Below are 15,621 nucleotides of genomic sequence, written 5' to 3'. Positions count from 1 at the left end.
CTGAGGAAGAGGAGCCCATGCTCAGGCCGGCGCTGCAGCTCACTAGGCTAATCCTCCGCCTTGCGGCGCCAGCACACCGGGTTCTAGTCCCGGTGGGGACGCCGGATTCTGTCCCAGTTGCCCCTCTTCCAGGCCAGCTCTCTGCTGTGGCCCGGGAGTGCAGTGGAGGATGGCCCAAGTCCTTGGGCCCTGCACCCCATGGGAGACCAGGAGAAGCACCTGGTTCCTGCCATCGAATAAGCGTGGTGCACCCATTGGAGGGTAAACCAATGGCAAAAGGAAGACCTTTCTCTGTCTCTCTCCCTCTCTCACTGTCCACTCTGCCGTCAAAAAAAAAAAAAAAAAAAGAGAGAGAGAGAGAGAGAGAGAGAGAGAGAGAGAGAGAGCCCATGCTCACGCAGCCCAGCCTCTGAAGGCCGCGTGCACACTGAAAAGCAGAGTGATGGGGCCATGTGGCCCTGGAGAGCCCAACAAACAGAGCTGCTCTGTGTGCAAGACAGGGACTCCCGCCTTGTGATGCAGGTTCACTGGTGCCGGCTGAACTGGACTTCCTTGTAATTAAGCAGGGCCAGAGACCCCGTCTGGGCACCAGGACTGCCACTTCTTCAAGGGCTCTTTCTGGACTTCAGTCAAGACACACAGGTGGGGCCACTGCACCAGCATCATAAAAGGGCACTGGTCTGGGTTCAAGTCCTGGCTGCTCCATTTCCAATCCAGCTCCCTGCTGATGCACCTGGGAAATCAGCAGATGACCCAAGTGCTTGGGCCCCTGCACCCACATGGGAGACCCAGAAGAAGCTCCTGGTTTCAGTCTGGCCCGTCCTGATCATTGCGGCTATTTTGTGAGTGAACCAGTGGATGAAACATCTAACTGTGCCTTTCAAATAAATACCATAAAAATAAAAAGACAAACAGGCATAGATGTGCAGTTCTGGCCCTCAGCAGCTCCAGCTCCCCAGCCAGCCGGCCACAGGGGCCGTGTCACCACAGGTCATTACTATGATATCCCCAAGGCCACCACACAGCCACAGCCTGCCTGGCTGGTGACCCCCAGGGCCCGTGTGGGATACAGGATCAGCTTAATACAGAAAAACCCTGAGGCCCAACAGGAGGCATCTGTATTCACAAGGACGTAGGTGGCGCGGACCTGCCCGGCCCGTGGCCCCAGGCACATTCAGGCCTTGGCCTTCTGGCCCAGCCCCGCAGGTGCCGCTGTCTCCCTGCCTTTCTGCTCGCTGCTCCTTGCACCGCCCGACCATCCGTTCCTGCAGCCCAACGCCCATCACCCCCTTCTGCACGTGACTCCCGCGTGTCTCTGCACCCTCATTTTCAGGGCAGCCTCTCTCCTGTCCTCAGCCAAAGAGCCACTCTTAGCCAAGGACCTCACTCCCAGCAGCTCTCTCCCAGGGGGCTGCCTGCCCCCTGCTGGCCTCAGGTTCAGGGGCCACCCTGTGCCTTCTGGGAGCCCCTGCCTCCACGGGCAGAGCCTCTGCTCTGGGCAGGATCGGCCTCTCGGCTACCCACACCCTCACGTCATGACACCTCTGCCTCTAGCTGCACCTGCTCCTTCTCTATGCCACCCTGCTCGCAGCCTGGGGGCTGGCACCATCTTCATGGGCCACCCACCATCCCCGAGCAACCAGTGACAGGGACGGCAAGGGAAGTGGCCGCTGGGCCAGGTGACAGAGGACAAGAAGCCAGGGCATCAGTGGCAGGCCAGGGAGTGGGGCCCAGAAACAGAGACCCCTTTCTCCACAAGCCTGGCCATGAAGGGTGGGGAGGGGACGCACAAAGGCATGCAGCCCCTGAGGGCCACCAATGAGTGCGTGTGGGTGTGGTGCAGGCAGCCGACAGTTCGCCTCCCTTCTCCAGGGCTGGGGCCATCGCTCGGCAGGCTGGGCGGGCACCTGCTACGAGGCCCAAACGCCCCTTGCTGGAGAAGCACAGATGGTGGAGGCAGAGCCAGGGCAGGCACACTGTGCCCAGGATGACCGCCTGAGGGCCTGGCATGGGCAGGGGTCAGTCCTGAGGCTCATTCTGAAGCCTTCTGACTCAAGGGAAGACTCCATGACTTCAGCAACCCAGGAAGACGGCTTGGTGGAAGCTGCACTTCCAGGGCTGCCTCAACAAAGTAAGGAGACTGTTCCCACCGAGCAAAGTGGCAGAATCACAAATGTGTGGCCCAGCAGCTGGAGAGAGGCACAGGCCACCGGAAGCCGGAGCCCGGGGCATGCACAGCAAAGGGTCCACAACACGCAGCACAGGACGGGGAAGGCCCGATGCCGCTGGGGCCGGGCACACTTTTCCAGCTCAGCTCTGCCACTTAACGGCTGCGTGACCTCAGGCCTCTGTTTCCTCTGCACGATGGAGCTAGTAATTCCTTTCTTACAACTGCTTTAAGATCAAATGCAATGGCCGGCGCCGCGGCTCACTAGGCTAATCCTCCGCCTAGCGGCGCCGGCACACCGGGTTCTAGTCCCGGTCGGGGCGCCGGATTCTGTCCCGGTTGCCCTTCTTCCAGGCCAGCCCTCTGCTGTGGCCAGGGAGTGCAGTGGAGGATGGCCCAGGTGCTTGGGCCCTGCACCCCATGGGAGACCAGGAAAAGCACCTGGCTCCTGGCTCCTGCCATCGGATCAGCGCGGTGCGCCGGCCGCAGCGCGCCGGCCGCGGCGGCCATTGGAGGGTGAACCAACGGCAAAAGGAAGACCTTTCTCTCTGTCTCTCTCTCTCACTGTCCACTCTGCCTGTCAAAAAAAAAAAAAAAAAAAAAAAGATCAAATGCAATGGTACCGGTAAGAGCAGCCTGCCACTCCTCAGGACTCATTAGCTGGAAGACAGCAGGAGCACTGTGGCTCCCCGCTCCCCGGGGGCTGCTGGGCAGATGGGCCCCCTCCCCGGGCTCCTCACACCGGGGAGACACTCACCCGGATGCCCCGGCTGTAAGTGATGAACTTGAGGATGCGCAGCGACTGGATGCCATCGGCGATGTTGAAGTAGGGGTAGTGCTTGTCCTTGATCTTTCGGAGGAAGTGGGGGATGACGATAATGATGATAATGACCACATCCAGCAGGTTGTAGCCGTCCTTCCAGTAGTCGATGGGGTCCACATAGACCTTCATGGAGAACTCGGAGGCATAGATGGACACAAAGATGACCTCTGAGATCTGCAGAGTGGCAAGGCTCGGAGGATCAGCAAGCTGCAAGGCCCATGGCCCTCTTCCTGCCTGGGCCACCCAGTCAGAGAGGGTGCACCTAAGTCCCCCACGTGGGCAAGAACCCGGGCGGCCACTCAGTGTACCTGTCTCCGTTCCCTTTCCCACAGCCCTATGCCTGGGGCTAGGTCTGACCCAGGGTGCTTGGGGAAACTGACGGATGGACAGAATGACTGCATTGGTCCCATTCAGTGCACGGCAACTCAACGCATCAGCAACCTGAACTCAAGGTTTCCCAAGAGAAGGTCCCAAGAGCTTGCTGCCCACCCAAATATACAAACTTATAGGAATACTCGAGACTGTTCAAATACCAGCTTACATCTATTAACTTAATCATATGTACTTAAAATCAGTTAACTAAGTCATTTCTCTCTGAACCAATCTTTTCAATCTTTTTCAAATTCTTCCCATACATCTGTAACACCAATGGCTTTGTTCTGCCAAAAAGCACCTTTATTTAAAAAAAAAATTTTTTTTTGAGGCAGAGAGGGAGGTAGAGAGACTGAGAGAGTCAGAGAGCTCCCAGCCACTGGCTCACTTCTTAGATACTTACAACAGCCAGAGGTGAGCTAGGGCTGAAGCCAGAAACCAGGAACCAAAACCAGGTCTCCCACACAGGCGGCAGGTACACAGTCCCTTGAGCCATCACTGCAGGCTTCCAGGGTTTGCATTAGCAGGAGGTGGGACAGTAGCTGGTGCCAGGACTGAAATGCAGGCACTCTGACGTGGGACGAGGTGTGTTAACCACTAGGCCAGACCCCTGAAGGGGTACTTTTTGAGTCATCCACTTCCTTGTCATCTAGTTTGATGCATTGGTCTGTGTATCATCCAAATCAATTCATGCATTCATAGTAAAAGCTCTGATTTGAACACCTTTCCTGTGCAATGTTTCAGGCTCTGGGAAATAAGCAGTAAGACAGAATGCCCAGCCCGCAGGAAGCTTACCATCTACTGAGGGGCAGAAAGAAAGGCTTAACAAACACATACGGATTCTAGCAAATACACCAGCCAAAGGAGACGGAGGGACTGGTCCTGTGGGGGAGGCACTGTCCCAGCCACCTGGTGAGCAAAGATGTCAATGGACAGGGGAATGGCAAGCACAAGGCAGGGTGAAAGGCAGGCCATTCGAGGACCTGCAGGGTCAGGAGAGCCAGGGCCCGCAGAGGGCGCCCAGAGCAGGAGCGCAGTGGGAGGGGCGAGCTCAGGTTGACCCTCTGCCTGAGGATTCTGAGCAAGGCAGTGAGCTGAACTGAGCACGGAAGACTCGCTGCGGCTGCTCCATGGAGCCAGCAGGAGAAGCAGCTGGGAGGGAACTCCCAGCAGCCACCCAGGTGACAGACGAGGTCACACAGGAGGGGCCAAGGAGCATGGCAGGGAAGGAGAGAGGGAACGCCTTCCAGGCACAGGGCAGAGGGAGCGACCACGGAGGACAGCAGGACAGAGAGGGGCTACTCCAACAAGTTCACAGAGAATGAACAAGAGGATAAAGTGCATGTTTCCGGGAGCTTTCTGAAGATCCCTGTGTGTGTCAGGTGCATCCCAGGAAAAGCCCTGCAGCCGCAATCACCCCTTGGGCTGGCGTTTGAGCAACCAGTGCTTTCATCAGTCCCGCGTGCATCATACTCGTGGTCTCCACGTGGCCACCGCGTACTATTTCAGATTCACAATTATTCTAGAACAATACAATGACGAGCCATTTACTTGGCACCCAGAAAAAAGAACATTACAGGTGGTCTCTTGCAGGTCTCTCATGGACCAAATCTCTCCTGTACCACGGTGGTGACCAACCATATCCTAAATTTGAAGCTCGCCATGCATAAGTTAATATTTTTTTCAAGGTCAAAGTCACAGAGAGAGGGACATTCGCTGGTTCACTCCACAGATGGCTGCAATGGCCAGGGCTCGGCCAGGCTGAAATGAGGAGTTAGGAGCTTCATCAAGGTCTCCGGCGACGCAGGTGGCAGGGGCCAAGCACTAGGGCCATCTGTTGCTCTTCCTGGGCTCATTAGCTGGGCGCGGGATCAGAAGTGGAGCAGTTGGGGCAGGACCCGGTGCCCACACGGGATGCCAGCATCACAGGCAGCGGTTTTACCTGCTACACCACAATGCCAGCCCCACGCACACATGATCTTACCAGAGCTGTCCCTACTAATATATTATTTTGGATTCTTCAGACATTACACAAATAGCATACACACTCACATATTTTTCAGCGATTTGCTTTTTTCATTTAAAATTATGCTTGTGGGAGTCACGTTGATTTCTATAAAACAAATTAACTTTCATCACTACTTGGCAATTCCACTTAAATTACTGCAGTTTGTCTAGGTATCTGCAGAATGTTTATTTGCATTTTTTCACAAAACAGTGCAACAGTACAAGGTCTGAACAAATTTTGTACGCCCTAGTGCACACGTGTGTAAAGTCTCTCTTACACACCCAGGAGTGGAAATACTGAGCTGTAGGCTATTTTCAACTGCACTAAATTTTGACAAACTGTTTCCTGAAGTTGCTGAATGAATTTACTTGAACGTCAGCAATGTTGCTAGTTTTCTACACCCATGCCAACACTTGCGACAGCCATGCTTGCTCATGTGTGTGAGTCGGATGAGTGTGAAGTCGCATCCTTTTAGTTTTCATTTCTCTCATTAATGAGGTTGGGCGTCTTTTTCTGTTTAAATCGTGGACTGTTTCTGATCTTTGCCACATCTCCTGTTGGGTGGTTTTGCCATTTTCTGGTTAACATGGGAGACGTCTTGTACATCTCTTGGATCCTAACCTTCAGCCTGTTACAGGCTCCTCGCTGGCTTTTCAGCTTTTCTGATCTATTAATTGCAAGAAATTTAAAGTTTTAACGAAACAAAAGTTATCAAACTTTCTCTTCATCTGCATGTTTTTTATCTTGGGAAACAGCTCCCTTGTGAGATCACATGCCTATTCTTCTCTGTTTTCTCTCTGCTTTTCCAGTTGGGTCTCTAATCCATCCAGGTGCGCCGTGAGAGAAGCAAACATGTTCTTCTCCATGTGGGTACCCAGTCATTATAGCATCATAGTAGCACTTCATGCAACTTCCACCATCGCGGGGCACCTGCATCCTATCCACCACATGCCGGGCTCCACATGAGCCAGGTGTCTCCAGGGGCCAGGTCTCTCCGAGAATCAGGTCTCTCTGGGAGTCAGGTCTCTCCAGAAGTCAGGTCCCTCTGGGAGCCAGGTCTCTTTGGGGGTCAGACCCCTCTGGGGGCCAGGTCTCTCCGGGAGCACACCACTCCATTGTGTTTGCCTGTCCGTCTACCCCTGCATCATGGCCTTGCCTCAATTATTGTGGCTTTACAAAAAACCATGTTATCTGGTAGTCAAACCCCCTCAGTCTTGGTTTTTCTTTCATCTTTCATTCTTACATCCACATTTTAGAATTATCTTTGACACAGAAAAATCAATGCCAGACTTTATTGGAATTGCAGTAATTTTACTGAATGATTGGAAGAGATGGTATCTTTAAGAAAATTTGCCTTTTTATCCATGATTGGTATGTGATTCCATTTCCCTACTTCTTTTTGCTTTTTTAAAAATATTCTTGTTTTGAAAGACAGAGAAACAGAGAGAAGGAGAAACACAGATATTCTATCTGCTGATTCACTCTCCAAATGGCCACACCAGCCAGGGCTGGGTCAGGTGGAAGCCAGGAGCCAGAAATTCCATCTGATTTCACATATAGGTGACAGGGGCCCAAATACTTGAGCCATTTCCTATTTGCCTTCCCAGGCACATCAACAGGAAGCTGGATTGGAAGTGGAGTAGTTGGGACTCAAAATGACACTCCAATATGGGATACTGGCACTATACCCTTCTGTGGCTGTCTTATCTCACTTAGTGTGATGTTTTCAAGGTTTATCCACGCAGTAGCATGTACCAGAGTTCCATTCCCTTTAGAAGCTGAGTGATAGCCCGTTGTATGCATATGCCATGGTTTGTTTATCCATTCCTCTACTGGTGGGCATTTGGGGTGTTTCCACCTTTTGTGCATTGTGAATACAGGAGCCATAAACATGGATGTACAAGAGCCTAAATGCTGGGGCTGGCGCTGTGGCGTAGCAGGTAAAGCTGCTGCCTGCAGTGCTGGCATCCCATATGGACGCCAGTTCAAGTCCTGGCAGCTCCACTTCCAATGCAGCTCTCTGCTATGGCCTGGGAAAGCAGTGGAAGATGGCCCAAGTCCTTGGGATCCTGCACCCGCATGAGAGATCTGGAGGAAGCTCCTGGCTCCTGGCTTTGGATCAGAACAGCTCTGGCTACTGCGGCCATCTGGCGAGTGATCCAGTAGATGGAAGACCTCTCTCTCTCCCTCCCTCTCTCTCTCTTTCTGATTCTGCTCTTGGTAACTGCCTTTCAAATAAAAATAAATAAAACCTATTAAAAAAAAAGAAGCTAAGTGCCTACTTACCAGGATTTCTGGGTCATGTGGTAATTCTGTTTAACTTGTTACAGGACTGCCACGCTCCTTTTCCACAGTGGTTGTACCATTTTACCTGCTCACAAACAGTGCACAAAAACTCTGATCTCCACAAGGGCTAACAAGGACACTCGCCACTTTCCATTTGCTTTCTTCTGTTTATAAAAGCCATCTTAATGGGTACAACGTAATGTAATAATACCTCCCTGCGGTCCTGATGCGTATTTCCCTATGAACCAGTAATGCTATTTCTTCATTTGCTTACCAGTCATTTATAATTTCTTCTTCACTCACGTCTTTTGTCCACTGATGGTTGTTACGGTTGGCAAGTCGTGGAGGTTCACTGTATACCCTGGGTATTAATCCCTTACCTAATGCCAGATACATGGCTTGCAAACATTCCTCTCATTCTGTGGGTTGTCTTTTTATCTCTTAACAGTGCCCAATGATGCACAAACGTGCTTAATTTTCATGAAGCCAAATTCATGTTTTTTTGTTGTTGCCTGTTTCATACCTAAGAATCAATTACCAAACCCAAGGTCATGAAGATTTGTTTCTCTGTTCTTCTAATATTCTTAGCTCTTATATATAGATCATCACTGCAGATTCAGTTCACTTGTATACTGGGCATGAGGTGGGGGGTCCAGCTCCATTCTTCTGCATGTTGCTATCAAGTTGTCCCAGCGCCATTTCTGGAGGGCTCATTCTCTCCATTGACTGTGTTTGACATCTTTGACAAAAAGTCAGTTGTGGGGTGGGCATTTGGCCTAGTGGTTAAGACACTGGTTAAGCGACCCATGTCCCATCTTGGAGCATCTAAGTTCAATAGCCGGCTCCAGCTCCTGACTCCAGCTTCCTGCTAATGTAGACCCTGTGAGTTAAGAGTGACAGTTCAACTAACTGGGCCCTTTCAACCCATGCGAGAAGCCTAGATTGAGTTCCTGTCTCCCAGAGTTGGCACAGGTTATCGTGGGCATTTGGGGGTGAACCAGTGGATGGGAGTGTTCTTTTAAATATTTTTAAAAAGAGAGAAATATTACACTTGTCACAATGACACTTAGAAAAACCAATCAGCTAGAGATATGTAGGTTTATTTCCATCCTCCAGTTTCGCTCCATTGGACTGTGCATCTGTCTATACCAGTCCTGCACTGTCTTGATTGCCATGTAGTAAGTTCTGAAGTCTGTAAGTACAAGCCATTCAGCTTTACTTTGATTTTCAAACACCGTTTTGTGGGGCCGCTGCTGTGGCATAGCAAAGGAAGCCACTGCCTGCAGTGCCGGCATCCCACATGGGCGTCTGTTCAAGGCCCGGCTGCTCCACTTCTGATCCAGCTCTCTGCAATGGCCTGGGAAAACAGCAGAAGATGGCCCAGGTGCTTGGACCCCTGCACCCGCGTGGGAGACCAGGAAGAAGCTCCTGGCTCCTGGCTGCAGATCAGCACAGCTCCAGCCATTGTGGCCAACTGGGGACCCAGTGGATGGAAGACACACACCCGCACTTCTCTCTGTGTAACTCTGACTTTCAAACAAACAAATAAATCTTTAAAAAATTAGTAAATACTGTTTTGGCTAACTGGGGTCTCGTACACAGCATATGAATCTGAGGATTCTCTTTCCACCTTTGTAAAAAGGGAGGGAGGGAGGGAGGGAGGGGCTGCTGGAATTCTGACAGGGACTGAATGACATCTGCAGATCACTTCGCAGAGCACTGCCACCTTAGCAAGATTGTCTTCTAACCCTTGACCAAACACAAAGGTCCACGTATTCAGGCCTTCATTTCTTTTAACAGTGTTTTGTAATTTTCAGTGTTTACACCTCTCAACTCATCCTTACGTCCTTTATTCTTCTGAGATGCCATTGTGAAAGGAATTGTCATACTCTCCTTCCCAGACTGTTAACTGCTACCATATTGGAACACAGCTGATGTTTGCTGTTGATCTTGCACCTTGCAGCTTTGCTGAGTTGGTTTAATAAATCTAATAGTTTCTTTGTGTATGTACAGAATTCTTTAAGACTTTGTACATGTAAGATCAAGTCACCTGGAAATAGAGATAATCTTAATTCCTCCTTTTCAATTGACATGCCTTTTTTTTTCCTTGCATAATGCCTCTGGTAAGAACTTACAGTACAATTTCAAATAGTAGCTAAAGCAGGGATCCTTGTCTTGTTCCTGATCTTAGGGGAAAGACTCATGCTTTCACCATTGAGTATAATGTTATCTGTGTTTTTTTTTTTTTTTTTAAATAAACGTCATTCATCAAAGTTAAGGAATTTCACTCCTATTTTGTTGGTTTGTTTTTTGGACTTTTTAAACCTTGGCAGGGTACTGGGTTTCATCAAATGCTTTCTCTGAATCAACTGAGATGACCATGTGTATTTTTGCTTTTATTTTACTATTTTTTTATTGTTTGACTTTTGCATTTATCACTTTTGTACTTCTGGGATAAATCCAACTTGGTTATGGCACATCACCCTTTTAGACATGCTGCTGAATCCAGCTTTCTCAGTAAGTATTTCTGAACCAATATCCACAAGAGGTATCTGTCCCTGGTTTTTCCTGTGCCGTCTTTGGTGTCAGGGTGACGGTGGCCTCACAGGATGAGCTCAGAAGGGTCCTCTCCTCTTCCGTTTTTGGTAGAGTTTAAGAAGGATTGGTATTATTCCTTTGTTAAAAGATTAGAATTCATCAGTGAAGCCATCTGGTCCTGGGCTTTTCTTTTTTGGAAGGTTTTTTGTTACTGATTAATCTTTTGTTATAAGACTGTTCCATTCAGTCTGTTCTCTACTTCTTGAGTCAGTTTGGTATTTTGGGTGTTGCCCATTTCATTTGGCATAAAATTTTTTCCAGTATTCCCCAAATAATCCTGTCATTTCTGATATTAATAATTTGAGTCTTACTTTTCTCAATGTAGCTAAATATTTATTAATCTTTTTAAAGATCAACTGTTTCCCACTGTGTATTTTTTAAAGATTTATTTTCTTATTTGAAAAATAGAGTTACAGAAAGGGAGAGAGAAAGAGAGAGAGAGTGAGCAAGTGAGCTGGTTCACTCCCCAAATGGCCGCAAAGGCTGGGGCTTGGGCAGGCCAAAGCCAGAAGCCAAGAGCTTCACCCAGATCCCCCACATGGCTAACAAGGGACCAAGCACTTGGACCATCTTCTGCTGATTTCCCAGGGACACTAGCAGGGAGCTGGGTCAGAAATGGAACAGCCGGGACTCGAACCGGCATGTGTACAGGATACCTGGGTCGCCATCACCCGTTTTTCCTGCTACGTCACAACAGCAGCCCCATCCATTGTGTATTTTTGAAAGTTACTTGAGAGGCAGGGAGACAGATTAGGGAGATTGTCTGTGCTGGTTCACTGCCCAAATGCCAGCAACGCCGGACCAGCTAGGCAGTGCAATGTGTCCACAATGAAGCGTGCACTAATAAAGGACATTCTTCTGCCATTTCGCTACTTGTTTTCTGCAGGTCATTTATTGCTGCTCCTTAATTCCTCACTACTATTTTATTGATCTCTTTGTACTTACAATTTTGATTTCTCATTTCCTTTTCTGTTTAGCTTTTGGCTATTTCTTAGTGGTTGGCCCTGGAATTACAATTAACTTCTTAAACTTAAATCAATACTACCTTAGCTTCACTAACATAGAACAATTCTGTTCCCATATAGCTCCATCCCCCTATCTTTATGCGTTTGTGTCAAAAATCCCATCTTTATACACTGTGTGCCCACTAACCGTAACCACCTGATTTACGTAGTTATTTTAAAAAGAGAGCTGCACACCTTGCGGCGCCGGCACACCGGGTTCTAGTCCCGGTCGGGGCGCCGGATTCTGTCCCGGTTGCCCCTCTTCCAGGCCAGCTCTCTGCTATGGCCAGGGAGTGCAGTGGAGGATGGCCCAGGTGCTTGGGCCCTGCACCCCATGGGAGACCAGGAAAAGCACCTGGATCCTGGCTCCTGCCATCGGATCAGCGCGGTGCGCCGGCTGTAGCGGCGGCCATTGGAGGGTGAACCAACGGCAAAGGAAGACCTTTCTCTCTCTGTCTCTCTCTCTCACTGTCCACTCTGCCTATCAAAAATAAAAAAAAAATAAAAATAAAAAATAAAAAAAAAAGAGAGAGCTGCAGGGCCAGCGCTGTGGCTTAGTGGGTAAACCCACCTCCAGCAGTGCCGGCATCCCATATGGGCGCTGGTTCAAATCCTGGCTGCTCTACTTCCAATCCAGCTCTCTGCTATGGCCTGGGAAAAGAGTAGAAGATAGCCCAAGTGCTTGGGCCCCTGTATCCATGTGGGAGACCCAGAAGAAGCTCCTGACTCCTGGCTCCAGATTGGCACAGCTCCAGCCATTGCAGCCATGTGGGGAGTGAAGCAGCAGATGGAAGACTCACCACCCCACCGCCTCTCCTCCTCTGTGTAACTCTTTCACATAAATAAATAAATATTTAAAAAGAAAAAAAAAAAGAGCTGCAAACTAAAGTGCAGTACTGACTACCTAACTAGTCGCCGTGACCAGAGTTCTCCTTCTTCATATGGCTTGCTGTCCTGGTTCACCTCCACCTAAGACTTCCTGTAGTCTCTTTTAGCACAGGTCTACCAGCAACCAAGTCCTTCATTTTGTGGACCTGGAACGTCTTCACTGCCCTTTCATTTCTGAAGAACGGTTTTGGCTACTCTAGAACCCCTGGTTGACTGTATTTTTTTTTTAAGCATGTCATTTCACCGACCTCTGGCCTCTGAGTTTCGCGAGGAGGAACTTCTTGCCTGGTGAGATGCAGGCCTTTGGCAGCCTCCAAGATCTTCCATTCCTCTGTTTTGACAGGGTAATTACAATGTGTCTCAGCATTTTCCTTCCTGAAATTCACTGAGATTCGCTCATGTACACACTCACGTGTTTCATAGAATCTGTCCACTTCTGCTTCCCAGAATTCTCTGTCCATCACACGCACGCTGGCACGCGTGACGGTGTCCCACGGTTCTCTCAGCCGTTTGTCCTCGAGCTCTGTCCTTCTGCTCCTCACCCGGGGTGGGTTCCGCTGCCCTGTCCCCGGGTCCGAGGCTTCCCTCTGCCCGCTGCGTCTGCCGCTGGATCCCTGTGACCAACGCTGCACTTCAGCTGCGGCACTGCGGAGCCCCGGAACTTCGATTCCTTCTCACGATTTCTGTTTACCGATGTTCTCTATTCGCTGAGACAGACAGCGTTCACCTGGCTACCTGAGCTCTCGGCCCAGGATTTCCTTGAGATCCTAAGCACACTTGACACCACTGACGTAAGGCCTTCCTTCCAGTGTCCGTGCTTCCTCACGGAGTTCCTGCTGAGCCGTCCATTCCAGGCTCTTTACATGCTTCACGGCATTTTGCCGAAACCGGGTATTTCAAATATTACAATGCGCTCACTCACCATACCAGACTTCCCCTGCTCATGGTTCGTTCTTTCTGTGGGCCGTCGCTGTTGAGCGACTCTTCCAAACTGTTTCTGTAAAGGACTGTATTCACATCATGCCTGGTCTCTGAAGTCTCTTTTTCTTTATTTTCTGGTCAGCTAATCTTTGGACATAAAGTTTCTTAGATGCCTTGAGAAGAAGGGAGGCAGGGAGGGGAGAGGGAGAGAATAAGACAAGGAGAGAAGAAAGAAACAGGCTCTCCGAGAATTTCCACACAGGCTGTTTGGAGAAGCTTGAAGCTTAGCCGGCCACTCACCAGCTGCCTTCACCTCCCCTTCTGCATGTGCTGAGCCTAACGATCAGCTAGAGACAAACGCGTGGGATCTCCCAGGTCTCTCGTAAACACTGTCCGGCCCTGGGTGTGTGTGGCATCCTAAGTCCACCCTATAGTGGGAACTGTCCAGTGCTTCCATGTCCAAACCATCTCCCTCCCGGGCCTTTCACATCAGGCTTCCGCCCTGCCTGCTGCTGGCCTCTTCTGGGACCATCCGGCCCCAGGCAGCAGCGGGCTGCCCTCCATGTGTGTTACACACACCCTCCGCTTAGCCACCCCTCTGTCCTGACGAAGTTCCAGGTTCCTCAGGTGCAAACAGACCAAGCCAGTTCTGTAAGAACAAGGTCTGCTCGGCTGCCCCGGGACCAGGGAGCAGCGTCCCACACAGGGACCACGAGTTGCTCACCTGAGGACGGTGACCACGCTGGAGACTGGGACAGGACGGGAGCAGCGTGCACTGGCTGCTGCAAACCTCTGCCCGTCTCCCAGCACTCTGCTGGTTCTCAGGTGTCTCTCGGGTGGAAGGATGCTGTGACATTTTCACTTTCTTTCATTTTTCTTAGTTTTTAAACATTTCATTTATTTGAAAGGCAGAGGGACACAGAGACAGAGAAGAAAGACAAAGAAATTCCATCCACTGTGTCACTGCCCCAAATGCCCCCAACAGCCAAGGCTGGGCCAGGCCAAAGCTGAGAGCCAGGAACTCCACCTGGGTCTCCCTCATGGCTGGCAGGGACCCGAGAGCTTGAGTTACCACCTGCCGCCTCCCGAGTGCACTTGAGCAGGAAGCGGGAAGCAGAGGAGTCCGGGCTCAAAGCAGCCTCTCCAACAGGGCACAGGGCACCCCAAGCAGCATCCTCACAGCTGGGCCACTCCCCCCACCCCCCGAGTTCTGAAGCACGGTTTTCCTGGATGTACAGTTTCTGGTGGACAGCCCCTTCCTCTCAGTGTGAGTGTGACACCCAATGCCTCCTGCCGTTTTCTGGTGAGCTGCTCGTCTACTGAGGATTGCTTTCATGTGATGAGCTGCCTCTCTGCTGTGCTCTCCAATTCTATGCCATCATCTTTCAACAGTCTGACTGCTATGTGTCTAGCTGTGGATTTCTTTTTCTTTTTTAAAGATTCACTTATTTACTTATTTATTTGAAAGGCAGAAATACAAAGGGAGAGAGGGGGGCCAGCACCGTGGCTTAGCAGATAAAGCTGGGGCCTGCAGTGCCAGCATCCTCTATGGATGCCAGTTCGAGTCCCGGCTGCTCCATTTCCGATCCAGCTCTCTGCTATGGCTGGGAAAGCAGGAGAAGATGGCCCAAGTCCTTGGGCCCCTGCACCCATGAGGGAGACCTGTAGGAAGCCCCTGGCTCCTGGCTTCAAATCAGCGCAGCTTCAGCCATTGCAGCCATCTGGGGAGTGAACCAGCAGATGGAAGACCTCTCTCTCTCTGTCTCTGCTTCTCTGTAACCCTGCCTTTTAAATAACTAATCAGAAAAAGAGAAAGAGAGAGAGGAAAAAAAAGGAAGGAAGGAAGGAGGGAAGGAAGGAAGGAAAGGAAAGGTGGGAGGGAGGGAGGGAGGACCATTTTCCACTGCTTTCTCAGGCACGGTAGCAAGGAGCTGGATCACAAGTGGAGCAGCCAGGACTCGAACTGGCATCCACATGGGATGCCAGCATCACTCAACAGCACCAGCCCCTGAGCCATGGATTTCTGAGTTTACTGATATTCTGGATGTGCAGATCAATGTCTTCCGTCAGATCTGGGACGTTTCTATACATTATGTCTTCACATATTTTTTTCTTCCTTTCCTCTTCTCTCTGAGGCTCCTATTACATTCACGTTTCCATGTCTGACGGTGCCCAAAGGTCTCTACTCATTTTATTTCTCAGGCTGGAGACTCTCAATTGACCTATTTTCCTGTTCCCTGATTCTTTCTCTATCAGCTGTTGAGTTCCTCCAGTGATTTTTTATTGCAATTATTTCATCTCATTTCTACTAAATAATTCCTATTAATTTATATTCTCTATTTCATTTGACACTGTTTTCACACTGTCCTTTAATTCTTTTTAAATTATTTATTAATTTATTATAGAGACAGAGATACAAAGACAGAGAACTCCAATCTTCTAGTTCACTTCCCAAATGTCCACGACAGCCCCAGGCCCAGCCAGGGGCCACAGCTGGAGCTGGGAACTCATCCAGGTCTGCCCTGGGCGGCGGGAACGTCGGTCACGTGAGCCA

At 50.2% G+C, this 15,621-nt stretch overlaps 1 protein-coding gene across 6 annotated transcripts in view; it reads right to left on the bottom strand.

The window, feature by feature from the left end:
- Positions 1-15,621, bottom strand: part of CATSPER3 (cation channel sperm associated 3) — a 34,612-nt gene that overhangs the window by 7,338 nt on the left and 11,653 nt on the right. For all 6 annotated transcript variants that reach the window (XM_002710102.6, XM_089335879.1, XM_089335876.1 and 3 more), the window contains one exon: positions 2,925-3,164. In XM_002710102.6, coding sequence (XP_002710148.3) covers positions 2,925-3,164 — 240 coding nt within the window. The remainder of the gene's footprint in view (positions 1-2,924; positions 3,165-15,621) is intronic.

Source organism: Oryctolagus cuniculus, chromosome 6 (genome assembly GCF_051225735.1).
Source record: "Oryctolagus cuniculus isolate XC-2025 breed Fujian yellow rabbit chromosome 6, ASM5122573v1, whole genome shotgun sequence".
NCBI lineage: Eukaryota > Metazoa > Chordata > Mammalia > Lagomorpha > Leporidae > Oryctolagus > Oryctolagus cuniculus.
The sequence above is the reverse complement of the archived record's forward strand: the minus strand, read 5'-3'. Positions and strand labels throughout refer to the sequence as shown.